The sequence below is a fragment of the Phaethon aethereus genome (assembly GCF_964289735.1).
Source record: "Phaethon aethereus genome assembly, chromosome: 3".
NCBI classification, from domain to species: domain Eukaryota; kingdom Metazoa; phylum Chordata; class Aves; order Phaethontiformes; family Phaethontidae; genus Phaethon; species Phaethon aethereus.
In genome coordinates, this window is record NC_138576.1 from 8,226,676 (window position 1) to 8,253,766 (window position 27,091).

At 40.7% G+C, this 27,091-nt stretch overlaps 1 protein-coding gene across 1 annotated transcript in view; it reads right to left on the reverse strand.

Annotated features, from left to right (window-relative positions):
* FKBP1B (FKBP prolyl isomerase 1B) overlaps nt 1–27,091 on the reverse strand; it is a gene marked incomplete at its 3' end in the record, with an annotated part of 45,277 nt that overhangs the window by 1,722 nt on the left and 16,464 nt on the right. Inside the window, exon 3 of the mRNA XM_081997088.1 lies at nt 988–1,100. Within this exon, the coding sequence (XP_081853214.1) occupies nt 988–1,100 (113 nt within the window). The remainder of the gene's footprint in view (nt 1–987; nt 1,101–27,091) is intronic.

Consider the following 27,091-nt stretch of genomic DNA (forward strand, 5'->3'; position numbering starts at 1 on the left):
TAAAGACTCCAACTCAAATCCTTGAGAGGAAGGTGGGTATTTTTCAGAGAGTCTAGGATTCCTCAAATGGACTGCTCCTTCTCTGGCTGGAGAGAAGGAAATGCTTGCATTGCTTTCTCCATAGGGCTGGAAACCATTTTGTCTTCCATCCCTCTCTGGAAAAGCACGGTTGCATCATTCCTCAGTGGATTGTTTCTCATTTTGCATTCTTTCCTTCTCTGTATTTAAGCATACGAAGTTTTCCCGTCACAGTTGTTCCCACAACAATATTTGAGCAGTTTCCTCCTACGCTGAGCTCTAGGTCCCTGAAACGAGGAGTCACGAGAAGTTTGCACCCTGATCTCATTCCTCTTGCACTTCAGCAGCCCTCATGTAGTGGGCCCTCATGACACTGCAGACAAAAAAGCAAGAGTTGGCAATGTGTGTCTCTTTTAAGGGTTTTACTGTGTTGTCACTCAAACTGTAATTAATGGAGGGCAATTTCTTTTTTCTCAGTGTAGGGCTGGTCAGTGAATGTTAAGTTTTGTAGCTGTGAGCCTGCATCATAAAAATTTAACAGTGCAGTTTGGTACCCTATTCAGTAACGGTCAAAATCTGTAGCTCGGTCATGGATGTCATTGAAAACGGCAGCTTGGACTTTTATGGAGCGGCTGAATAGAGGCCACTCCATAAAATGCTGCCACCTGGAACATTTTAGAGGCCACTGTTGTCTGTTTGTGGAGCTGCCCATGGGAAAGGGCTTACGTGGCACACTGGCACCTGGGGAGGGGACTTCACCTCTTCCTAACATGGAAAGCCTCACAAGTAGGGGACATCCCAGGATGGACAGGGAGAACTATATGAAATACCGTGCCTGAATGGACCACGCTTTCAGAAAACCACTCTGTATCCTACACTGTGATTTCCACTTGATCTTGTCACCATTGCACTGGACATGGCTGTTCTCACATGCTGGCTTGACATTGAGCCAGAATCATTTCTTTGTACCTGTGTAACACCTTCTTCAAATCCTTTAATGACTTCTTGCCTGCCAATCTTGAACCTGAAAGGCTTGTTTCTGTCTCTGGAGGAATCAAACTTCTTTCCATTCTGTAGCATTCCTGCCAAAACAAGACACACAGTTTCAATCTGAGCTACATCTAAATTTAAGTGCTGGCAGGGAGGCAAGGAGTGAAAAATTAATGTCTTGGTCACATCAGCTGCTCATTTCCATTTTCACTGTGAAGCCTCATCCAAAACAGATAAGGCAGAAGAGTCAAACGCAGCAGCACCATATTGTTACCTTTGCCTTCTAGTAATTTAGACTCTAGAATAGAATGGAAATATGTTCTTCTTATTATTCTGAATGCAATAGGTTATAACTGGTATCGTACCAAATGTTGCACAGACATACAGAAGAGGTGTTGCTCGCACAGTGGAGCTTCCCAGCTAAGTAGGTAAACGCAAGAAAGGAATGAGTGGAAAGCAGCAGAAGAGAGAATCCCAACGCAGGTGCCTGATCTAGGCCTGCTCCTAAACACAAAAAAACTCTCTAAAACAAGCCTACATACAAAGAAACCACATTTAACATAAATTTGACTAGGTTTACTTTTCATTAAATACTTACCATTTATTTTAAGGTATTCTTTTAACAGCGTAACTAACTAAAGAGAATAGTGCTTGTGGAGTACATGTCGGGTAACCAGGGGGCTGTCGCTGTGTCTGGCCTAAAGCTCACCACCGTCAACAGCAACTTTCCATCCACTTCAAAGGGTGGAGATGTAGATGCAGGTTTGGGAACTCTTGTGCCAAATTTGCTGCCAGGTAAACATCTGCAAGCACAGAGCAGCTCCTTTGACTTGTTCCTGCACCAGAATACCTAGAAAGAATATTTGGTACCTTGGACTGTTCACCTTCCCTACTTGATTTACTCAGGAGTACTAGAATAACGAGCATTACACGAACATGGCCATTCCACACCATGCATGTGAAACTTTTACACAACATTATCTCCTCCTCATACAGAAAGAACGGAAAAGACTCCACATTCAAAAAAAAGAAAATAGCAAGGACATTTATATGAATACTCTACTACCCTCATTCTTTATATTTTCATTCAGCCACAAGACAGAGTCACAGGAACACCTTACTTTTTCCTTTTGATGAGCAGAATGCCAGAATGCTCTTTCAACCCATATATTTTGAACACATGCCCAGCTTCTACAGCAAATAGATAAACCTTCAGAGTGCTACACGACTAGGTATTCTCATTCTCTTTTCAAACAGTGGATAATTATGGTAGCTTTCAACTTAAAAGTACCTCGTAATTGCTCTTTCAAAATGCTATACTCTGGATATTGCCAGGTTGGGCTGATATTTATATATTAGAATAAATCCTTTCTTTATAAGGCTGTAGTGCCAGTGTTCTGGGCATACACCATGACTCTCCTGTGCAAGGTGCTGTACAAAGAAAAGTTCATTAATAAGCAAATACCTGAGAAAGTTTCTAGCTGAAAACAACATTATCAAGCACAGTTTTGACAGAAAATGCTATGAAATACTGCCTTTATGATCCAATATGAAAAATACAGTCTTACTAGTTTCTTTTCAGTTATATTAATAGTCCAGCTTGATGCACAAGTTTTATTTTTCAGTGAAAACCACCAGTAATTTGTCCAAACAACAAAAAAGGCATGCTTTGCTTGCTTAAAAAGTTTGTGTTATGAATCAAACGTAAATATAAAGGGATGTGGCAGAATGAAAAACAAAGACTGAAAGAGTAGGATTCATCTCACCAACCTTTATGCTTTTAAGGTGTAGCCAGCTACTTTTGAGCTAATTACTCTGCTTCCCTCTGTAAACGAGTCAGAGAAAAATGCACTTTCAGGGGGCAATTCATTTAACCAAATCGAGGGATCTACATTAGGACATAATGTATTGCATCCTAGCAAGTGCCTATTTCTTTGCAATGAATATAAGGGAGGTCCAAACAACTAGCTCAGACACAGATGTCTCCAAATTCATTAGTAGTTAAATCAGTGGTGATGGCATTCTGGACTTGCAGTAATGAGTACACAGTATTTGATTGCTCCAGTGGGGTTCTGTGTCTAGGTATTTTACATCAATATTAAAACTAAATGTCATATTAAGGCAAATTAGCTGTTGACCAAGTCCAACATTTGTCAAAATTGGTATTTCAGAGACGTGTGTGTGTGTGTATAAGGCCTTAGGAGGAAAATTATGGAATAACCTGCTCAAAGAATCATAGAATCATAGAATCTTTGGGTTGGAAAGGGCCTTTAAAGGTCAGCTAGTCCAACCTCCCTGCAATAAGCAGGGACATCTTCAACTAGAGCAGGTTGCTCAGAGCCCCGTCCAACCTGACCTGGAATGTTTCCAGGCACGGGGCATCTACCACCTCTCTGGGCAACCTGTGCCAGTGTTTCACCACCCTCAGTGTGAAAAATTTCCTCCTTCTATCTAGTCTAAATCTGCCCTCTTTTAGTTTAAAACCATTACCCCTTGTCCTATTGCACAGGCTAAAAATTCTGTCCCCATCTTTCTTATAAGCCCCCTCTCAGCCCTGGCAGCTGCACTAAGGTTTCCCCGGAGCCTTCTCTGCCCCAGGCTGAGCCCCCCCAGCTCTCCCAGCCTGTCCTCCCAGCAGAGCTGTTCCAGCCCTCGGAGCGTTGCTGGGGCCTCCTCTGGCCCCGCTCCAACAGGTCCATGTGTCTCCTGTGCCAAGGGCTCCAGAGCTGGACGCAGCCCTGCAGGGGGGTCTCCCCAGAGCGGGGCAGAGGGGCAGAATTCCTTTCCGTGACCTGCTGGCCATGCTGCTTTGGGTGCAGCCCAGGATACTGTTGGCCTTCTGGGCTGCATAAGGCTGCGTTCCATAGGGTATGATTCATAACCTTCACCACTAGCGCTTGTCATACTCCTTCAGTTTTTCACGGTATAATAGTGAAGTGTTTTATGTATGCTCTGATGCAAGTACCTACACGTATTACACAATATATTGTCTCAGTGGTCTCCCTAAACACCCTCCATGCAGGCTGGGAAGTCGCAGCAGCTGCCTGCAGAAGGCTTTCTAGTCAAAGACAAACACGGGTTCATTTGTAATGATGTAGAAAACCAGCCTGCATATGGAGGAGGGCAGGCAGGGAGAAGCAGCTTGGGGGGAACTCTCAAGCATATCACATAATCCTTTTTGAAGTATTTGATCTTAAATTGAAATGGCAGTCCTTCCTCACAGCAATTTTATTTTTAAACACATCACAAAATGTTATGATTCTATTGAATGGAAGGAGACTATTACAGAATCCCAATATTTAATAGTTTTAATTTTAAAACTTAGTACTATTATTACAGTCTGCATGTTCAAACCAGGATGCAAACATTAATTACTCTTCACAGCAGCTCAAGGAGGTAGATGATACTTATTATAAAATAGCCACAGTCTAGAAGTTCAGATTCAGATGCAAAGTTCCACAGCAGTTTAGTATGCTTTCATCTCATTTTGTAACTAAATCCTATTAAAATACTTAGCTTAAAAGCCTGATGGTTTACTAAATACCACACACCAACCGGAGGCAGAACCAGAATTAACTCTTCAGAGATCCTGACAACAGCTACTGGACAATGTTTCCCATTTAAAATAATGTTTCTATCTGCCCATGAGCTTGCTAGTCTAATATATATCACAAAAAACCCTGACTCCTGTTTCGCTATCAAAGCCTACAGAAGATGTGTTAGGCCTTGTAGAAGAAAACAGGCTGCTTCTCCTATGTTTACAGCAACATCCTATTTTCAGCAAAGGTTGAAAATTAATCAGGTGATTATTCAGAAATGTAACTTCCTCTGTCATCACCCCACCTTATTGCATTTGGATGATAAACTGGGATTCAAAGAGTCAGATGTGTCCGTATTCACCAAAGCTCTGTCAGGAGGGTCAGTCTTTATATGACTGCCCTTTAAATGAACATCTAGTTTAGAAATGAGTCAGAGTCCCCATGTGCCCTGGAGAAGTTCCGATCCGGATTTAGATCTGAACTTTAGATCTTTTTTATCTCTCTATTTCTGAAAGTTAGAGTCAAATATTCAGGCTCCTGGGAGCTAAAACAGCACCATGTTTTATTTTCTCTCTTGCTAATGCATCAATTGATTTTCTTTTTGTGAAAAAATTGATTTGGTTAATATTCTTCAACAAGGACGGATGCCCGTCTTGGACCTGCTAGCACCTTTATTTATCTAGCTAACAACAAAGAGAAAAAAACCCACAATCTGGAACTGAACAATGACATTGTTTTGCAAAGTCAGAACAATCAATAAGAGTTCTGACTGAGCAAGGACATCTAGATGCCTATATACTTACTTGTTTTAATAGCCTTACATTTGATTCTGAAAGGTAACATTCATTGTATTAAAATAATTATTTGTACAAACTCAGTTAATCAGAATATTTTGTGGATTTGAAAACATTCTGATCTACAAGGTGTCCTAACTAATAACTAGGTTTAAAAATCAGGTGGCTGTAGGAAAGCAGTTGTTTCACATCAGGTGTCCTGCTGAATCACTGAAGTTCAGCTCATTGAAGCTGAAGATCAAAGCGCAGACAAATCATTTTGTTAAGGATCATGACTAGGAATCCATCGAAACTGCCAAAACCACAATGCCATTTGCACTAAAACAGCAGTGGAAACAAAACTTCAGTCTAGGTTTAACACAAGCTATCATGTCTTATTAAAACAAAGGTGTGTCTGCATTACTCTTTTTAACATGAATTAACTAACTGAGGTCAGCCAACCTCAGCTAAAATCACATCATTTAAATCCGTTTCCTAAGGGGAGAGGGCTAATGACACTGTCTGTACTTGCCTAATCACTTTTAAATCTTTTAGCCAATTTCAACCAAGTTTGAGAGGGGAACAGGCTTCACACTGACATGAAGATCCTATGCATATAATGAAAAGAAATCTGCATAGAAAGAAGGTTCTGTAAGTGCTTCTACCAAGAGAAAGGCTCAATCTTTATTTGTTGTCAGACAACCTATATCATTGAGATGTCGGAACAGAAAGACATCAGTGCTGCAGCTGGACCACAGTCTAAGTTTCTTTTTACCAGGGGGTTCTTTCATCTGAGAATGATTCAGCTGCAAATTCAACCAGCCACATAATACAAATCCACAGAGCCAGCCCAGCTATTTCAATACCTAACTTACACCTATGGTCCCGACAAAACCATGCCCAAACCATTATCTATACAAAAGATGGATGGATGGCTATAGAGAGAGAACACCGAAGGCCCTCCACAGATAGCCTGTCAAGCTTACGTGCCTGAATCTGGAAAATTTATGCGTAAAATTCCACTGCTAATGTTAGCCATATCAAAGGTGGAAGGTGCATCTCAACCCGTCATCTAGGCTACTTCTACAGTTAATGGAGGAAGAGAGGTATCTCCAAGAATGATTCATCCCACCTAGATTTAGATGTTAGGACTGCAATAACCTCCTGGAATTGTTTATCGTTCTCAGTCAACTAACTTACAAAAGTTAAAAACTTTAACAAAATTAATTTTAAATGCTAGACTGCCAGCTTTTTATAGGGCCCTAGTAAAGAGGTATTAACTCATTCATCCATACTTAAATGAAGTAGACCAAATTGCATCCCACGCTTCACTGGCTCCAGTGTTTACTGATTTGTCTTTACAGTGTTGACACACTGTGGGAATCAGAAGACAGAGATCCTAATCCAGGACAAATCCCTTGATTTCACTAGTTGCTCTCCTTTTATCCTGTACAATGGGATTCACTTACCTCACAGGTATTAAGGGGATAAATTGAATAGGTGACTTTCAAAAAACGGCAACATTAATCTGCAAAGTATTCCATTACCTTATTTTTTCAAACTGTAGTTATCTCTGCACAGGAAAGACATGGACTTGTTGGAGCGGGTCCAGAGGAGGCCACAAAAATGATCCGAGGGTTGGAACAGCTCTGCTGTGAGGACAGGCTGAGGGAGTTGGGGTTGTTCAGCCTGGAGAAGAGAAGGCTCTGCGGAGACCTTAGAGCAGCCTGCCAGTACTTAAAGGGAGCTTACAAGAAAGGTGGGGACAGACTTTTGAGCAGGGCCTGTTGTGACAGGACAAGGGCTAACAGTTTTACACTAAAAGAGGGCAGATTCAGACTAGATAGAATGAAGAAATTTTTCACACTGTGGGTGGTGAAACCCTGGCCCAGGTTGCCCAAAGAGGTGGTAGAGGCCCCATCCCTGGAAACATTCCAGGTCAGGTTGGACGGGGCTCTGAGCAACCTGCTCTAGTTGAAGATGTCCCTGCTCATTGCAGCGGGGTTGGACTAGATGCCTTTAAAGGTCCCGTCCAACCCAAACTATTCTATGATTCTATGATACAGAATGTAAAAGCAATACATACTCTTGAATACTGATACTTTCTGAACATACGTTGGCAGCAGGAAGAGGGGCAGATATTCAGAAGGTGTTTCTAGGACACTATCCTGTTTCATTTCATGTAGAGCAGAGGTTCTTCAGGACAGGGACTATATTTTGATGCCCTTTAACCTTTCCAATTATGCCCTGTAATAAATCTGTGCTATTATAAACTTGTCATTTGGTTTGGTTCCTAAGACTCTCGGAGGCAGCATTTGTTGCAGTTAGTATTGCTGTGGGTTAAGAAGTTTTGATCTCAGGTGTTTCTTTTTCTCCTTAAAATATATTGTTTCTATGTCAAAATATGTCAATATTCTATCAGAATATGTCACAAAGGCTGGAAATTCTGATTTTCTCCCCATTTACAACCTGTAACTCTTACTAACATACACTTTTAGTCTGGAAAATATATTATTGGGAAGTTTCTAGAAACTGTACAAAAGTCTTTGTGTCAACATTGATACCATCACAGTGTACAGAGAAGACACAGTTCAGCAACGCAGAAGGAGTTCAGCATAATCGCACAGGAGTGGTGGGAGAAACACATCCATAAAGTCACAAATCACATCCCAGGCTGGTTTACATCAGCAGAACTCCACTGATTTCAGTGGTGTTATTCACCTACATTAAAATAGATCAGTTCTCTTCAGGACTCAGTTCTGACATACTGTGATAAAGCAGGGCAACTCCTCTGCATTCAGTGGTGTTCCCCGCTAGCTTGTGCCTGAGCCTCCTGCTAACGCACCTGAAAAACTTGTGGTTTCCCATCAGGAACAAGAACAGTTCCTGTATGTCTTGGTGTTGAAGGAAGAGATCTGGACAACACTTTTCTAGGCAAATACAGTGCCTAGCAGACCTAACATGCCTCAGCTCCCCAGCTGATTCCATCAGAATCCACATAAGCCAGATACCTCAACACCTCTTACATCTTCATTTGCCATTTCATTATTACCTCAAAACACAGTTCACCGTTTTACAGCTTTTCAGTCATTACAACAGCTCCCAGTGACCTGTAGTTATACCTGGCCATGTACCTCCTTCCAAAAAAACATGCAGTAAGTAGCGTACACCTCTGATTTCTTTGATTTGACTTCCAAAGCAAAGTCTTTTTCTGGACAAATTTGATGTGCCATCAATCGTACTAATGAAAGTTCTTTTAATCAGAAATGATGATTGTTGTAATGGAAATAAAGTGTTGAATGTGAGCTGGAGGATGCGTTCGTTTCCTACGCTATGTTGGAATATTGGGCTGTCCTACTGTGTCCTGTACAGGGACTTTGGCAACTGAACTGAGAAGGGAAGCATGGCTTTTCAAGGGAAAGGTTCAACAACAGAGGTTTAGTACCACTGTAAACACAAAATCAGTTTTTCCCTGCTAATGTTCCCCCCGCTTAGTATAAAACAAAGCTTTATGAGGAAAAAAGGATTTGCTGGCTTAGACTGTATTTTAGCCAATAAAATACAGTCTGATAGCCAACTGTCTCTGACAGTTTACAGCCACTTAAGAAAAAATGATTAATCTTATTAAGGGAATTTTCAGTCTAGAGGGATAATAGTTGAAGAGACTGGGGGGTGCGTCTCTGCAGCGTTATCAGCTCTCTACGATTTTTTTGTTGTTGTTTAAAAAGGCAACAGCAACGATTTGAATGTGCCATTTGTTGCCATGACAAACAATCACTGACTCAAAGTATAGAAATGGGAAATGGGTAGCGGTGGTGGTCACTACTTCCTTCCCGTTACCGCAGCACACTTCAGTTACAGTTGATCTTTTCAACACAGGCAGCCTTGCTGCTTCATTTTTTACATGTATTATATACTCATATATCTTTAATGTGGAGTAAGAGCAACACAATCAATTATTTATTATGCAGCTGGCAACATGCAATGAAGACACAACAGACATCTGTTCAATAATGCATTACCATGCACTATATATCAGTGTTGCGTACGACTACAAGGCAATATGAAAGAGCATTGCACTTAGCTTGACTTCACAGGCAAAAAAATTAGATGCAATTGTTTAGTTCACTCTACTGAAAGGCATTATTTTGTCCTAACGACTTTATAGATTTGCATATTTTTAAAAGAAAAGAGAAAGTAGATTTACCCTCAAGGCAGATATGAGACTCAATAAGCACATTCTACATGAATTGTAAGGAGACCAAAACAATTCCTCTGGTATCCTGTTGCTTAAAACAGTCGTTTTAGGGTTTGATTCTGTTACCATTACTTTGTTCAGCTTTAAAATATACATGCTCTGCAGCATAAGGCAAATTTCATGTGAATAAGCATGGCAGAATCAGGTCAATCTGGGTATGCTAACGAGTAGGACAATAGATGTCTAAAGCAACATTTCAGAAAGAATATATTACTACAGAAATACTTTGCCACTCTTGCATCTCTACCCCTAAATATCATGTCCTGTAGGGAACACAGGTTCTGGAGGGAGAGGGAACGTTCCTGACTGGGCTAGGTCTTTCTGTCCCTGCCCTCTGGTTCCAGTCAAGAAGCACAAGAGCAGTTCAAGAGCGCGGCTCTAATACAAAGAAGATATTTTGCAAGATTCCCCACACAAACACATACAGCAGAGCTTGGCCAAAGAATTCTGGCCATCCAGTGCACCAAGATAATAGGACAATACAATTAATCTGTTTTTTTTTTTCCTTCTTGGTTTCATTCTTGGTCTCATCCTATGCCACAACACACACATGTATTTCCCTCTGCCCCCCCCCCTTTGTTTTATGATTGCCTATGCAGTGGTGGTATGGATTTGATATTTTAGCCTGCAGCACATATATGAATGTGCAGATGACCTTCCACTGGGAAGTTACGCACTTCGGTAGGGGGTTAAATCTCACTGAAATAGGATCTGTGATTAGCAGATAAAAGAAAACAGCAGAAAGGGATCAGTGATTCTATTCTATGATCTCAAAGCCATGCTCAGAGCTTTCCCAAGAAACGTCTGAAGATCCTTTTCTGCTTTCTGTGGTGTTTTTCCATGCTTGCTGCACCCAGATCTGTATTCAGAAGCTTTGGTGACCTAGCTTGGGCCTTTCTTGTGCCATACGCTGAAAGACAGGTGGCTATCATGTTCATGAGAGAGGGGTTTTGGGAGAAAGGAGCCAGCTTCCCTACTAGTTAATTCCTCCTCTGCTCAGGGAAAGGGGATATTGAATGATCTGACAGAAGAAACACCTTCCCAACCCAATATAACAATACTGCATCAGCAGTTAGGTGTGCTTTAATGACAAGCTGTTCCCAGATTGAGCATTCTTTCATTTTCAACTGTCTAGACTTCCCGGACGTGCCTCAATTTCCTTCTGAATAAAATCTGTGCTGAAATCTTAGTTTTTCAGTGCGACACTTCTGATTCCCTTGGCTTAAGCTAGCAACAGCCTAGTGACAAACCTATCCATCTCTAGTAGGGCACTGGATTAAGAGGCTATGCATATCGAGAGACAATACATTTGAGCATGAAAAAGTATATTCTTAATGTGTTACCACTTAAAACCAGCATGTTAAAACGGTATGTTGGCTTTTGAGGCATTTGGAACTGAAAAATAACATTTCTGCCCACATCCCTTGTGAAGGAATGCTCTTTCTCTCCCCACAGGCCCCTTTTTACCCAGTTATTTATCACATCCAACTTTCTTAATTCATAGCATGGCTATACTTTCTTAACAGTGGAGTGTTTTACTGAAACTCATCTTGACAAACACAGCAACAATCTAACATCATGCAAAGGACTTAGCAACTACTCTGTTCTTAAATAAGAAAGAGAGAAAGAAAAACATTCTTGGAAAATGAGAGAGACACACACAAGATGCAACCAGAGAAGAAAACACAGTTTATAAAAATGGATGTTGACTGAGCCATGTAAGAAGGCACAGTCAATATGCCAAGATTACATATACTCTAAATAAGTCAGAGGCAGACACTGCTGTTCCATCATGATCTCATATGTACATAAAACATACATACTGCAGAAGTCAAATGCTTTTTATCCAGGGTATCCAACTTTTTGATTCAGACTGGTCAGGCATCCCTGCAATATGTCTAATATGTATTTTAGAGATGTGGTATAACCTTCCTGTCTGGCATTATGCAATATCCCCTCCCTTCACAAGCGTTTGGAGAATTCCTGGGGAATCGTCTCCTCCTGACTGCAATTCCATATGGGAAAATGAGACATGACTTCACTGGCACCAATTTGGGGCCATCATGGGGCCTCACTTCAGCATAACACACAAAGTTTCCAGGGCAATCGGGTGAAACACACTGCTGTTTCACTCAAGGAACGAATCCCTTGCCCAAGAGAGGAGAAGGACGGGTATCTAGAAGCTGCGCTCTCATTGACATGGACAGACCATAGACTTCTAGTAGCTAAAGACAGTTGAGATTAATTCTACCCAAAATGATTTGATAGTCAAGTGATCTATGATTCTATTCTGAGTTTAAAACCAAGTTGGTTTTGATTTGTGTACCAAACGCCTTCCTGTGGATTATGTTGCCTAAGGTCCTTTAGACAGTGACCACAGATCTACCTAGATCTACATAGTCACTTACTGTATAATAATATATACAGCAAACATGCTGAATAAATAACAGAAGATAAAAGCCACTCCTAGTCTTTGAATGAACTCTGAGAAGGGTTTATTAACAAGTTATGTATTGGGTAACCCTCATTATTTGTCAGAAGTTCAGCCTACCATTAAGATCAGATAAAACCAGCATTTTGCTAAGCAGTCTTTATCATTTGCTGCAACACTGCAGTGGAAGAATGTCTTATTCAGATACCATTATTCTTCCAGGCTGTCTTTTTAAAAGTATATGAAATACACCCACCAGAAGAACAAACCTATCTATAGATGTATAGTTTGTTCTTTCCATCTACTAGGAACGCACCCGCTTTCACAAAAAAAGAGTATTTTTGCAGTATTGTTTTCAATGTAAACAGTGTTTTATGGGCTCCAAGGCAGAGCCTAGCAGTATCATAAATATCACTCTGCCTGTAAACTCTGAGAGTATGTTCTGAAATAATATTAGTATAGAATTCTTCTTTTGCCACATTTGTTTCCTATTTTTGTTCATTGCTCCTGGTGTTGCAGAATCTCATTGGCGTAAACTGGCACAGTTCCCCTGATATTAATGAAAGTACAAAAATATATGTAGCAGTTTAAGACATGGATCACAGTAATTTAAAACTAAGTTGAATAATGCAGTCGGGACTATTCTCCAGAGCAAAATCCCCCAAGAATATGGAATAGTGTAGATTTGTGATCAGAGCAAAAAGCTGCATGTCTAAAAGAATAGGTTCTTTCACCAGACAGCTGTGTAAGTATAACTCACCTTCATTTTATTCCCCATGAAACAAATACTGTAGTTTCACCAAGGTCAGAAAGAGATTCACTAGCATATCCAGCAATAACATTATTAATTAATATGCTTTGCCTTAGGTCTCTTGAAAGGCTTCGTTCAGTAAGCCTTTAAAGTATCTTTAGAGTCACAGTGGAAAGGAGCTATTAACAGCGCTGTTTGTTATTATAAATAGGTCTTTTCCATCTCTAAGTTTTGATCTTGGTGATCTTATAAACGAACTATGGAAAAAGTGGCAGCTGTTATCTTGACACATGGGTCTCAGGCATTGCTCTGCTGGACATTAGACAGTCGTCTCTCTGGAGAACAATAGGAATTTCCAAGTGCCTGTATCTATTTTCATCTGCTTAACAAGCCACTCATGTCTTGGACTAGTGAAGGGAAGAAGCAAGAAGAATGCAAAATAAATGTTTTACAGGAAACATCTCAGAGAAAGGGGTGAGAATCAGATGAATATCACCTATTAGTGACTTCCCCCTTGAGTTTCACTGAAGTGACAGACAGAAAAAGAATCAGAAGTTTCTTATAGAGGCAATGGAGACAAACAGACAAACTTCCAGAAGGTGAGATACAGAAAGGCTGTGCACTGAGTGAAGTGCAGCCTACAGTCAGCTAGCAGGACATGATGAGTACAAGGACGCACCTCAATTTTCATCTCTTCCTAGAATTTAGCATCATCACCCATTTTGGATGTAGAGCTTTGAATCCAATTTTAAGGACAGACACAAGCTGGAGAAGGGTTCATCCTTTTTAAAGGGTGCTTGATACAGAGGGTGCTACTGCCCACCTTTTCTATCATAAACACTTGCCAAAAGCACCACAAGTTCGACTCCACCTCAAGCCTGAATTTAAACCCATGTCCTTCACTTTTTCTGATGGTATTCTCATCATCAGACAACCAAACACTCAATGACATCACCCTTTGTGCTCCCACTTGTAGCTGGAAATGGAGAATGATGAAGTTAGAAGAAAATTAAGCAAACAGTAATCAGGGAGGTCAGTGGGATGGACAGAGACCTGGATCCCAATCCTTGCTCGCAGGACTTGTTGGATCACTTGTGCCTGATGTTGTGTAGGGTTTGTCCCTGCATCGTTTCAATAAAGTTCTCATTGACTTTATCAGGACTCCAAGGATGGACTGCACAGACCATAACGTTTTTCCGAAAACAAAAGTACTTTCACACTCAGGACTGCTGCAAACAAAAGACATTGTAAATTAAGGCAGTTTAGATAATACAAATAGAAATAGTAGTCAGTCCAGAGACAGAAACAACAAAGATAAACATTGCCAGGAATACCTCAATAGCACAACAGAGTGGAAAACAACACAAGTTGAGAGTGGACCAAACAGTGAAACATTACATAAACAAAGGTATTATTACACAAGCAATGAAAAGCCGGAAGATTTCAGACTCTACAGCAAAACGTGTAATATTATCATCTGTAAAAGCAAAGACAGAGATGGTGAATACATTTCATAACGCACAGGAATTGCTGTAGACCAGACAGCTCTCTATCACAGGTCACACTATCTTTTATCATCCCAGTAAGTGCAACTGAAAAGTAGCATCCTGTATGAGTAACTTACTATATGAAGTCAGTAAATATCTGTTTCTAACAATCAAATGGCCAAAACATACACATCATGACCACACTAAAGACATTTTTCTGTAGAAAAAATTGAACTGTTCTGTTCAATTTTATCCAAAATTCTAAAGAAAATACAATTCAGGGTTGAATGGAATGAAAGAGTGGAATATTTTGCTTTAGAAAATTAAAAAAAAAATTGCTTGATGTCCATCTGAGATGTTTCATTCTGCTGAGAATACATTGCTTTGTATTCCGATATTAATATGAACTATTTAAATTCATCTTTGATGAGGTCTAGGGAGCTCTTGAACACCACTACCTTTCCAATTATTTAACACCAAGTATTGTTTGGTTACATTCAAGCTAAAGACACCAGAGCTATTAAGGAGAAAACATAAAAGGAAAAGATAAAAGTTAAAATTCATAAGGAGTGTGCTGAAGGGGAGGCATATCAGATAAAATTCAAGTATCCAGACATCCAAACCAGACAAAAGAAAGGCAGAACTGAACTAAAATTTGGATCAAAAAGCTGAGATTTACGAGAGGGATACAGTTATCTGGTCTAAAATAATCATTCCTCCAGACACTCAGAGGTATTCTATATCACTTTTAAAAATAATTGAACAGATCTTCCCTGACCAGGTAGTACGGCTTACTCTCTAATCCATCACATGTAATGTTATGGAACATGCAAAAGCTCCATTCATTTAGGCTGCTGCTTCCATTTTCCCATTTTGCACAGCAAAGAAAAAGGTTTGTGGGAGTTTATTTATCTCAGTTTTGTGTACCATTTTAATGCTTAAACACGTATCTGCAGATTTACTGGCTGCCTGCATAGGGAGTTCCAGTGATCCCACTTACAAGGGCAGCAATCACCCAGGCTACTGAGTCTTTGGAAATCATTCATCAGAATTGTAAGTATTCTGGCTGTGCATGTTATCTAACAGTTGCCAGGAAAAAAAAGAAAATAAAATGGAAAATTACATAAACCCAATGAACTTAAGTAATCTAAGTTTCAAATAATTTAAAAAAAACGCTACTGATTTGAATCAAAACTGACATGGCTACAAATCTCTTTCCTGGGAAAACAGGTTTATTTGTGGCTTTTTAAACAAAAACAATGCAGAGAAATTAAATTTCTTGGTATATCTAATCTGTGTTCTCTAGCACAACTGAGTATCTGCGAGCTTCTGCCTGCTCACACGACCAAAGATCACTAAAGGCACAGCCAGGCATGCTTAAGCCATAACTCTATTTTAACAGGAACAAATCACATGAAAGCATGTTCTGCATCTCATTTCACATCTCACCTGCTCTGCACAGTCTGTGGGCTCAGGCAGTATCCTAGAGATACAGAGCACCATATATTGCATTCCTATTTTGTCTATTATATACATCCACCAAGCACAATAAGTATCATTGTGTGGTAAAAACACTATTTTCACCAAATCCACCTACCATTTTTGGCATAATTTTATTGCTTTAAACTTAGTGATCTGCCCTGAAGACAGGACACTGACTCATGAGAACCCCCTTGGCATCAGTATTCGGTCTTTACCCGCACATAATTCAGATGAAGACTTCTCCTGTATGTCCACGACCTTAGCTAATGCTCCAGATAAACCTGTGCTTTATAGCTTATGATGTGCTCCTACATGAGGGCTTTCAAATTTTTTGAGTCTTTCTTTGATACAGGAGTCTTTGCTGAGATCATTCATCAGCTGCATTTCCTTGTTGATAAGCTGAAAGGCTTAGCTGAGTTTTGGTTTTGTCTTGTTTCACATCAGTAGTTCCTCTCTCTTGTACACATCATGGCATGATGAAGGTGTTCAGGCAGCACCTTCATCTGGGGCTTTTCCTGACTGCCGGCTTTGCGACGATACCACGCCAGCTATCTCTCTGCTGCCTTTGCAGCTACTTCACACTTCCGTCACACCCCGTATGTTGGGGAAGGCGCTGTTCCTGGTACGAGCAAGTTTTCCAGTTCTGAAAATTCTCAGTGGAGAACTTCATGTCAAGCAGGTTGTGGCACATAATCATGACTTCTGCTTCTGAGCTCCTTCCACCCTACCATACGGGTTTCATGAGAGCAAGACCCATATTCTCGGCAGGCTTGCAGTATTAGCCTCTTCTCTGCCTTCAGTGAAGTGTGGAAAGTCACTAGTGGACCGATATCTGATCTTACAGATAGGGCACTGCAGCTCACACCACATCCTGAACGTCAGCCTGAATACTTGGTGAAGAAGAGATACTCAAAGCTATCATAATATTTGCTAGATCAAAAGTCTAAGGCAGCCATGACAATGCTGGTAGTTCAATTCTTGATCTATGCATATTTCTGTAACTTTGGGGTGCTTTGCCTTTTTAAGTCAAAACATTATCTGCCTTGCTTATGCACCGTGTGCCCTAGTGTTTACCTTCTAGCAAGAGGATTATATACTGCCTTCTGTCCTTACAGAACTGCACTTTTTTACTTGCTGTTCATGGCCTTCTTAAAGAGGCGGTCCCATGTTTCAAAGTCCAATGTGGTTGATATTTAGGAGCCAATACTCCAGGCAAAAAACCTGCAGTGAATTTTTGCACAGCTTGCAAATGAACCAGTGAGCCCTTCTGTGATCTGCCCTTAGTACTAAGGTGGCTTCCTTAACGTACACAGCCTTTTCTGCAAAGATCTGAACAGCTGACTCTGGAGATTATGACACCAGACTCCTAGATGGCAAATGTCAAATTAACGTTTGTCTAAACAGTTTCAGAAATATGTCTTTCATCAGTGTTTTCCCAAGGGTTTAAAAGAAAGCAGTGTGATTTTTAAAAAGTGATTTATAAACCAGCTGCATTTGGATTGCATCATTGCATTAAACAGAGAATTCATTTTTGGAGCAAATATAACAGCCTGCTTCTGTTTAGGTATAATGTTTTTTATACTTCTGTTATACCAAATTATGTGGATAATACAGGCACCATACATCTTACAAGGAGCCAGAACTCAAACAGCATTTACTCGTATCTCTTTGAATGGAACTGCTTTATAGGACCATGAAGCCTAAATATTGGTGCATTGCAGATTGTCATTTTTAGCTGCTGCAATACCACATCTTGTTTTGGTGTCTACTGCCAGATGACATCACCTTCTAGCAACTTTTTCAGTGGAGCAGCCAAAGCTGCTTCTCCCAAGATATTGTTGACTAGAAATCCAACAATATCACATTTTATTTAATCTTTTTTTTTTAGTCTTCCTGTTGCAAGTAAGACTGGAAGGATGGGAGGAAGAGGAAATTATAGAATCATATCAGCAAGGAAGATCACAGATGGCCCTGGGAAAGGCAGTGATGCAGATACTGTTGTAGTAGAGCCTAAAGGTGGATCATATCTACACCCGGTGAACACATAAGCAATATCAATCCTTCAGAACTGGTGCATGCATGGATACATACAATTCTGTTTTCTCGTATTAGCTTGAGCTCTGTGTCAGGTTTGCTATCTAGTAATCTAATAACGGGTAGAGGTAAAGCCCTAGCAGTGAAAAAATCACAAAGGAAGGCCTTGTTTGGCATGCTGCAAGGATGGCTTCTGCTACAGATGCTTCACATCAGGCTGTCATGTAACATGGGCTGCAGGTCCAGGCTGCATGACTGAATATATTTGTCTTGGCCTCCACATCAAGTTTGAATTTTAGAGATACACTGTGCATGTTCAAATCAAATACCAAACTTCCTCTGGGTGAGCTCCAAGACCTGTGTTGACTCGTGGTATTGCTTAATAAGGAGGGGACGCCAATTTAAATTACAGATTTTTGTTATTTTTCAGATGATCTAATGCTTTGCACAGCCATAAAAATGATACCGATTTTCACACAAGACAGGAAGTTGAGAGTGAGCGTTTCTAGCTATGGCACAATGTATGTTTTTACTCTAAGGCAGATAGGGTTTGTCCCAGTAATGGGGAGAAAATCTTACCTGATCCCTAATTTGTTTAACAGTCCATAGAACCTTTTTAGGCTGGTGCCCAGATATGATCTTCGTTTCTGTCTTTGTGGTGACAATGCTACCAGACTAAGTGCATTGGGCCATGCGTCAGTTTGGTTGCTTATGTGTCAATCATTTAAGCTCTCAGAAGAGAACACAAATCAGCGTCACCTGTGTTTTTAAGGTTACAAGAACTTCTAAACCTTGTTCCAATCTCATTCAGAGCAACTTCAACATCCTGTTTCTTTGCTAAAGTGTTAAGGAATGCAAAGCAGGAGTGCTATCTGCTTTATCAGCCTTCATGGAGATTACGAAGTGTTGCTCCAATCTCTCCCAGTTCTATGCCACCTTGCTATCTGGACACGAAAGGTCAGATTTTAAGCTGGGGTAAATCAGTTGAACCTGGAAAAGGTCAATAGAGCAATGCTAGCTTGTCCCTGCTGAGGAGAAATTCTCACTGAGCCATTCCAGAGATATGAGACTTTGGATATAGGGTTTTTCCCTCCACACACTCCCCTATAACAACTTTCTATTCTCCTACGCACCATTTCCCTAGTTCCCTAGATATCCTGTTTAATTTCTTGCTATATTTTTTTCCCTCACTTGCTGTATTTAAAGACAAATTGCCTTCTTGAAAGCAAGAAAATTAACATGTTCTAATCCCCACACCACAATGGTTTTCTGACATGGAATTATTCTGCTGGACCCAGGACTAATAAACCTTAGTGGGATCACAAAAGATACAGTAAGAATATTTACCTACAACTTCTTATTCTTAACAGTAATAAACAGCACACCTGGATCCAAACTCTTTCTTCATTTGTCCTTGCATGAAGAGCCTTCTGAGAGGGCAGGAAGGAGAAATAGCCTCTCTCAGCGTCCTCGCATATACACTTTGAAAGGACCAGAATTCAATAGAGGTCTTTGTGGTTTAATTTGTGTGAAGAAAAAAAAAAAAAGATCTGTGTATGAGACACAAAAATAGTTAGGTTTCAACACTTTTCACTGCAAAAGCAGAACATCTCATGCTAGATGGTCATATTGGTCAGGGACGGCAAGAATAAAGGAGGACATTGTACAAAATCCCCCACCACAGATATAAAAACTAGTGTGTTGCCTGAGCACAGAATAAAATGAATGTGCTTCATTACCTGAAGATAATGATTGGTTCTTTTGTGTTGTTGCTGCTGTTCACAGAAATTCAAAGCAAACTGAGCCAGGTTTAGTTTGGCTGGTTTTGCTGCATTGGTGTGAGTTTGCTAAAAATAAGCAAATCAAACCAGAGCTCCCTACTCAAGTTTGACCCTGTATTAATAGAAATATATCTGACCCTGAGACACTCCTACATTAACCAGTCTGAGTCAGGGCTGTCTCCCTGACTCATTCAAATTGCTTTTCTCATTTTGGGTGACTTGGAAAGAACAGTGGCATAGATGTTGCAGGAGGGGTAAGTAAGCGGTATTTGTATTAACACCTTCATTTTTGGAAATTCAATGTGCCTGCTACAGACAGCTTCCTCTAAAGGAAGGCAAAAAATAAATAAATCAAATTCTGGCTTGTGTACAGAGACAGTCATCCTTCCCTATGAGTAGGGAAAGTGCCAAGGAACAAATTGGATGGTGTGTGCAAAAGGAAGGAAAAAACCTCCATCCTGCTGTTTACTTGCACCGGCACATGCTATTAAATGCATATGGCTTGGGGGAGTGCCAACCTGCCCCCAGGAAATTCCGGCACATCTTGAAGAGAATCATCATTTTCTACTGAAAAAAAAAAAAAAAAAAAGAATTAGCAGGGGCAGTAAGAGGCTAAGATGATCAGGTTTTAACTTTCACTGGCCCAAAGCCAAATATGCAAGCAAAGGCTTAAGAGAACTTTCTTCTGATGCCTCTGTGCCAACAATAGATGTGGACAGGACAAATATTTACAGACCTAAAGTGGAATGAGACTAAATGGGGGGAGCCAGACTCTGCCTGAAGTGCTTATTATAATGATTATCCCGCGGCGGCTTTATGGCCCTGAAGTGACTGCTCCCCGCAGCCGCAGACAGGATGGAATGACTCAATGAGATGCCGCCAGCACAAGATGTCTTTTCACACGTACCGTACCATGCCGTCCTCCCTTTCCCTGGGGCTGTATTAATAGCAGTGTAGTCATACTGTACGTACTACAGTATAACCACCTCTCTCTGAAGTGAGCACAGGCAAGGCTGCCAGTGGGCTAAAACACATTCAAAAAGAACAGAATTATCTCGGAGTCCTGGAGGAGGTGTTGACTCGTGCTCTATGCTCTGAACGCTCTCTTCCTCTCTGAGCATCTCTCTGAGGCACCTCCCTCTATATGCGTCTCTACTCAACACCCAAACGTGTCCTAACATTACAGAAAAATTAGTTATTAAATGGATGATTTGGCTGAGAGATGTCTCTTGCTTTATTTACCTTTGAAAATAGAAAGGAAATATAATAGTAATATGTCTGTATCTGACTGTGTCCTGTCCTCCTCTGTTCTTTGTTGTTCACCTTCCTTAGCTCTCTGGGAATGAGAGTTTCTCTTAATCTGTTTTTTGCACAGTTAAGCACAATGGAGCTCTTGAATGATGCTATGATATAAACATAATCAAATTCTCTTTTCTCTGTTCCTGGAAACAATGACGATGCTATAAAAAAAAACTAGTGGTGGGAACATCTACAGTAGGGGTGGGGCACTGTCTGAGAGCAGAACTTCGTCCAAAAGCACCTGCACTGAAAGCAACCAAAGAATCATTAAAACAGTTGTTTAGTTTTGATAACTAGCTAGCTCATTCCTTATTTTTCCAGAGCTGATCTTGTCACTCCAAGCTTAAAATCACCGTGGATAAATTCAATCTGAAGATCTCCCCAGCTTTGCCTTCCTGAATATTTATGTCTGAAGCCCAAGAACTGCCACTGGTTGATCACTGCAGGATAGATCTTTAGCAAGAAGGACCTTGAAATGAATAGCCACATCCTGCAGCATCTGATTACAGGGGTTTAATTGCATTATTTTCAACCACTTAGAAAGCAATTATTCCCCTTCTTCCTACACACCCATGTTTACTAGAATAACTGGAAACAGAGTCAGAGATGCATGGAAAAATACAGAATTTTTCTGAAAAAGCAGTTACGTAATAAAGAATTGAACATATCTCTTCACTGGGAGGTTAAATAAATGAAGTATCTTCTGTTTCTCAGTCACCTTGAGCTTCAATACAGGACTCCTGAGGTCCAACTCATGCCAGGGTGTGCAAACGAATAATCTTCTGTTTACCTTTTCTCTTAAGAAAATAAAATCAGTAACATAACCCCACCAACCTTGCAAACTGCAGCAACATGCAGCCTTCAAGAGGTAGAGAAACATTCTTCCTACATAGCCCTAAGAGACCCATAAAGCAAAAACAACCCAGTGTCCTCAGAGATTTTTATTTAAAATACATAGATTTTATCCTCACTGTTTACCTTGTGTGACTCTCACGTCACACTGCAGAGTACTAGGACTGCGTCCCTTGCAACTACTCAATAGTGCCCATTAAATTCCTTGTTTTCGCTACCTCTGGCCCCTACATGCAAGAAATCAGACGGGCACGTCCTGACCATCTGCAGAAGCTAAATCATGCATCGGACATTCTTGTCATCAGGCTCTCAGTCTGCTCAAACTAAGAGTAAGTAAAAGAAGAGATAAACTGCCCAGTGAGGCCAGTAGCAAGCTCTGTGGTTGGCTCCAGAGCCACGCTTAGATTTGCAGGTCGAGCGAATGCCCCGATACGCAGCCTGGATGCTGCTCCAGGAGCATCTTACGTGGTGCCGTCAGGAAGCAGCTCCCAAACGCTGCATGAGTGTGTGGCATTGCTACTGCCAAGCCAAATGTAATTAGTTCTCAGACTAATCCTAAAACTTGTCATTCTCTTCCTTCAGTTTAGAGCTCTATTTCTGTTCCCCAGTCCGAAATCTCTAAGCAGGAGCTGACCTGTCTGATCCCAGCTGGGGTCTGAGCCAACATGGATTATCACCAGTGGAGAGCTACGAAATCATGCCTGAGGCATGTCGAGGTCATGGATGTTTCCTCAGCTGAAATTGCTCGCTCTCTCTCCCCCCCGCCTTCGTAGCCATGTATCTTCGACCTAACTTTCCAGCTTAGAGAGCTGGCCATGCTCAGCGACGAGGGGTATTTCCACATTGCGTGCCGGGGTCATCCTAAGGCTGCCCTGTGGATCAGACGTACTCTGTATTCAGACAGCGAACCTACAAGCGCAACCCCAGGCACAGCCCAAGGGACTCTCCATCTAAATCTGTCTGGCAGTTTAATATTCTGCCAGGCACCTCAGCACACCCGAACGGGCAGTCTGTAGACACAGGCAAGCCTGTGATCAGAAGCGGTGGCTGACACAACCATCCCGCTCCCAGCCCTTGTCAGCTCTAACGTAGACACGGCCTGGGGTGGGGTTCAAGAATGAGAACGTGCTTGTCTCCAACACAGCAGATCCTCTCGAGCTGGAGGCTGAACGTGCCACGTCTCCTAAGCCTGTGAATCACACACATCGACATAATAAAAGGCACTCAAAATCTTTATTAAATAAACTAATAAGTACTTAAAATTGCAAGTCAGATGGGATCAATCTTCATTTAATGTGGCCAGAAATGTTTAATGCTCCCCTGTCTCCAGGACTCATAACACCGAAAGCCTAGTAAAAGCCGAAAAACACTTGGCACCTGCTACAGAGCAGCACACAACCTTCTTTTAACCGCAACTGTATACAAAATGCAGTATGTGTTAACCAGATTAAAAATGTCACGCCTACCAGGATAGAAGAATGTAATATCTGGTCTCACACACACTTTCCATCATATAAAAATGTTGGTTGAAGATGCGAGTTTCTCTCAATACCTCTGCAATGCTCACATCATATATATCAACACATTCATGCCAGAAAACACAACAGTAGCTACAAATGGCACAGTTTTTGCATGTAAACATCGCATAAAGGGCAGATATTTGAAGAGAATTAGATGTCTAAAGATGCAGTAGTCATACTCTGGACATTTCAAATGCATCTGGGCACCTAACTCCTTTGATTTAAACTAAACTATTTTAAAACGTTTTCAACTCTAAATATTTTCTTAAGTTTTCCCCAGACATAAAGTGTAACTATCACAAAGTTACAGTAACTACCATCACTCCAAAACCTAAACCTCTCATTTAAAAAGTTCAACTTCCTAAGCTGCAATGCTGTGTGAAAACATGTATGACATTTATCACTTAAAAAACCCCAACTCTTAAAAGTGAGGAAATGGACAGGCAAGAACATTGCAAAGTTTATCATGTCCACATAGTACAAAACATGTACTTTTATTATCTGGTATGACGAACAGACACTGCATCACAGCAGGCAGACATAATTCTGATATTTAAAGTATTGTTCTCCTCAACTTTGGTGAGTAGATATTTTAAGAAACACCAGGTAGTGGAAAATATCAGTTATTATGTGTATTAAGAAGACATTTATCATTATTCTTATTTCCATTTTGATAGAGTATTCATAAATACTAATTCTGAGTCAGCTTTGACCCAGCAATTCCCATAGGATGACTGAGGTCCTACTTGGCTGAACTTGTTCACAAGGCACATCCATCATTTTAAACTTAAATTTATTTCTGCCCTTGTCAACCTGCTATCTCATTATCTCACTATTCACTGACAAAAGAAATGATGAATCATGAACACTGGGGTACAGGGAACCAAATATACTCAATAAAATTAACCTCATTACGTCAGTTGCATGTAGCATGATGAAACCATCCGGTGGGACCTCTAGGGGTTACTGTAACACAAGTAAAGAATAGGTGTGCTGTATTGAAAATAACGATGAATATATAATTCAAGAATAAAACTCATATCATGACCGGTGCGCCGCAAAATCAGAGCTGCAGGTGGATTTGCATTTGAGAGTTATTGCTGTGTGACATTAACAGAGAATAGAATTTTACTGTCTTTCACAAGAGTGTTGTGTATTTGGTTTGATCGCTACATCTGCAAAATAGACAAAGTAGGTATAATTTTCTCCTGAAACAGAACAAAACTATTATAAAATCAAGTGAAAAGTCTTACACCCAAACCATCTATAGGATGACGCTGTATTTTACCAAAACATAGGCTGTGAGGCTATCCATGCCTCTCTAACTTCTATGATGCAGGCCTACGTTGGGGAAGACATCAAAGTGCTCAGTATCGGCATGCACAGACTGCACCACTTGCCACTTGCACTGTCCGAGGATGTGCAGGCACCCCCAGGCTCCTGGGTGTCCACACAGCCCCCAGCCCCATTGTGGATCCACCTACCTCTGCCTGCACCTTTCAGTGTAGTCATGCTACAGGTCCTCCAGTGGCCCCAGGATTTGTCCCCAAACCACCTCCAGTGTTAGCAGGACTTTAAAATCAAGGTGAACTTCTGTGCTAGGTACGCAGCATATTTTTGGCTGGGATCATTTTATTTTACAATCTAGAGAATTTTTCCATGTGCTTTCCAGTGTGGCTATTTTTATTTTTACCATACACAGATGTCCTTGAGGTATGCTTAAAGCACAAACTGTGAATGCTGTTTGCCAGCGTAGGGTTTTCTTGTAACATGATACAGTTCTGATGCGCGTGCAACATACAGAACCGCAAAACCGCGCACCCCGTGAGTGGGAGCACGCAGCGGAACGAGAGTCAAGCAGTCCTGCTGCCAAACTGGGCAGAGCTGAAGGTGGGACAGAGCTTCAAATGGCCAACCTTAGCTCCTGAAAATAGCTGCTGCATTTGCCCGTATTAAATTGATAAGGCAGGGTTTTCCAGAATACTCAAAAGTTTTTAGAGAAAAGCAAAGTAGTGGGATGTCAATTAAATGAGACACGACGACTGCAAGGGGATTTGCGTAACAGCTTTGTTACCCTGAACAGCACACTGGCTTGTCAATCTTTCTGAGCTGCAAATATTTCTGTGCATTGCAGTTCACGACAGAAAGCCTCCCTTCTCATAGGTACTGCTGTCTCCTGCTAGGGATTTCTAATACTCACCTATTTTTATAGAAAGCCGTTGCAGCTATCTGGTCAGATTCAAAGGTTTCTGCCCAGTAATCCCCACATTAAAGATGTATCTTGAAGTCAAATACTCATCTGTTTTAATGCAACTATTTTGTTTTTCATACACAGTCAGTACTATCTAATAAAAATCATATCAATCAAAGCAGTGTAAAAACATAATTAAGGGCTCTGGCTAAATATGGAAAATGACTTTGAGTGAAATGTGGTATTATGTTCCATAATTGATTAGTCATTTTGTTAATCACCTTTTAATGTGCCCCAGTTACTTTTTAGAGAAGTGACCAATTCTAAGGATGCCCAGTGCAAGCTGGTAATCAGAATACAAGTGGATATAAACGGTTCCAGAGCTCTGTACCAGCCCATTTTTCATGATATGGAGCATCTCCTACAAAAAGCATCTCCTACAAAAATGCCAGTAAATTTCACCCATTGCAGAGAATTTATTTGACTAAGAAGTTGAAAAATCAGGTAACTTTTTTATCGGCTCCATTTTGTAGTTTTCATCCATATATATACAGGAAAACATATCAAAGATCTGGAGACACAAAAAATGATATGCAAAAGAAGAAAAATAATTGACATGATTTAACCTACGGAAGCAAATGAGTTCAAGTTCAAACATTGGTATTCGGGGAGTCAGACTCCTTGCCAGCCCAGCCCTAAAACCTATGAATCTAGAAAAGATCTGAAGCCTCCAGGACTAATCTACATGAGGAAAAGACCAGTGAACGAGAACACAGCCAAAGCTCCCAAAGCACACGACAAAACTACTGATTCATACACTTATATGCCAGAAGTGATCCTTGCAATTTCTTCATCTGACTTCAATGCAGGCTGTAGGATTTTCAGTAAATAATTTCTGTTTGAATTAGAGCCGATTTAAAGATCTCTCAGGGTGATGAACTGACTGCAATTATTGTTTGGTTTTCAATTATAAATCAGTATTTCCAGTTCAAATGTATTCCTTATTTTAAGGTGAACCTGTAAAATTTCACTTTCCAGCTATGATATCTTAATATATCTTGGTGAACTAATAGAACAAGTCAGTTGCCCTATCAATTTTTTGTTCCCCATGTAAGTATCAAACCATCCCTTAACCTCTTCTGAATAAATTAAGCATTTTATCTTCAGGAAGGTTTCCCAGCACTTCTACCACCCTCATGTCTCCTTCCAGCACTGTAGACTACAAAACTGAGCACACTATTTCTGAAACAGCCATAGCAGTGGAGGCCTCTGGACCTCCTCCCTTTTCCTTAGTGCTTCTGTCTATATTTTCATAGATTGCAGTCAGCATTTTGGCAAATGAGTCTCCAGAGCTCGTGTTCAGTTGATAATCAACCACCACTCTCCAAGTCTTTTCCAGAGTCACTGTTTTGCATGACAAAGTCCTCTTATCTGCAAGCACAGGCTTCATTTTTTGTTCTTCCACCTAGGACTTTGTAAAGGGTTTTGTAGCAACTGAAATGTATTATTGACTTGTGCCCATTTTACATAGTGATCCCAATTATTCTGTATCAATGACCTATGGGATGACAACCTTTATTTAGGATTTATTTGTTAGTTTTTATCACCTTGATATCTTTCATCATTGATAAAAATGTCTCTTAGAGTGGGGCTAACACCAGTCCATTTTATGTCCTACTGGAAAG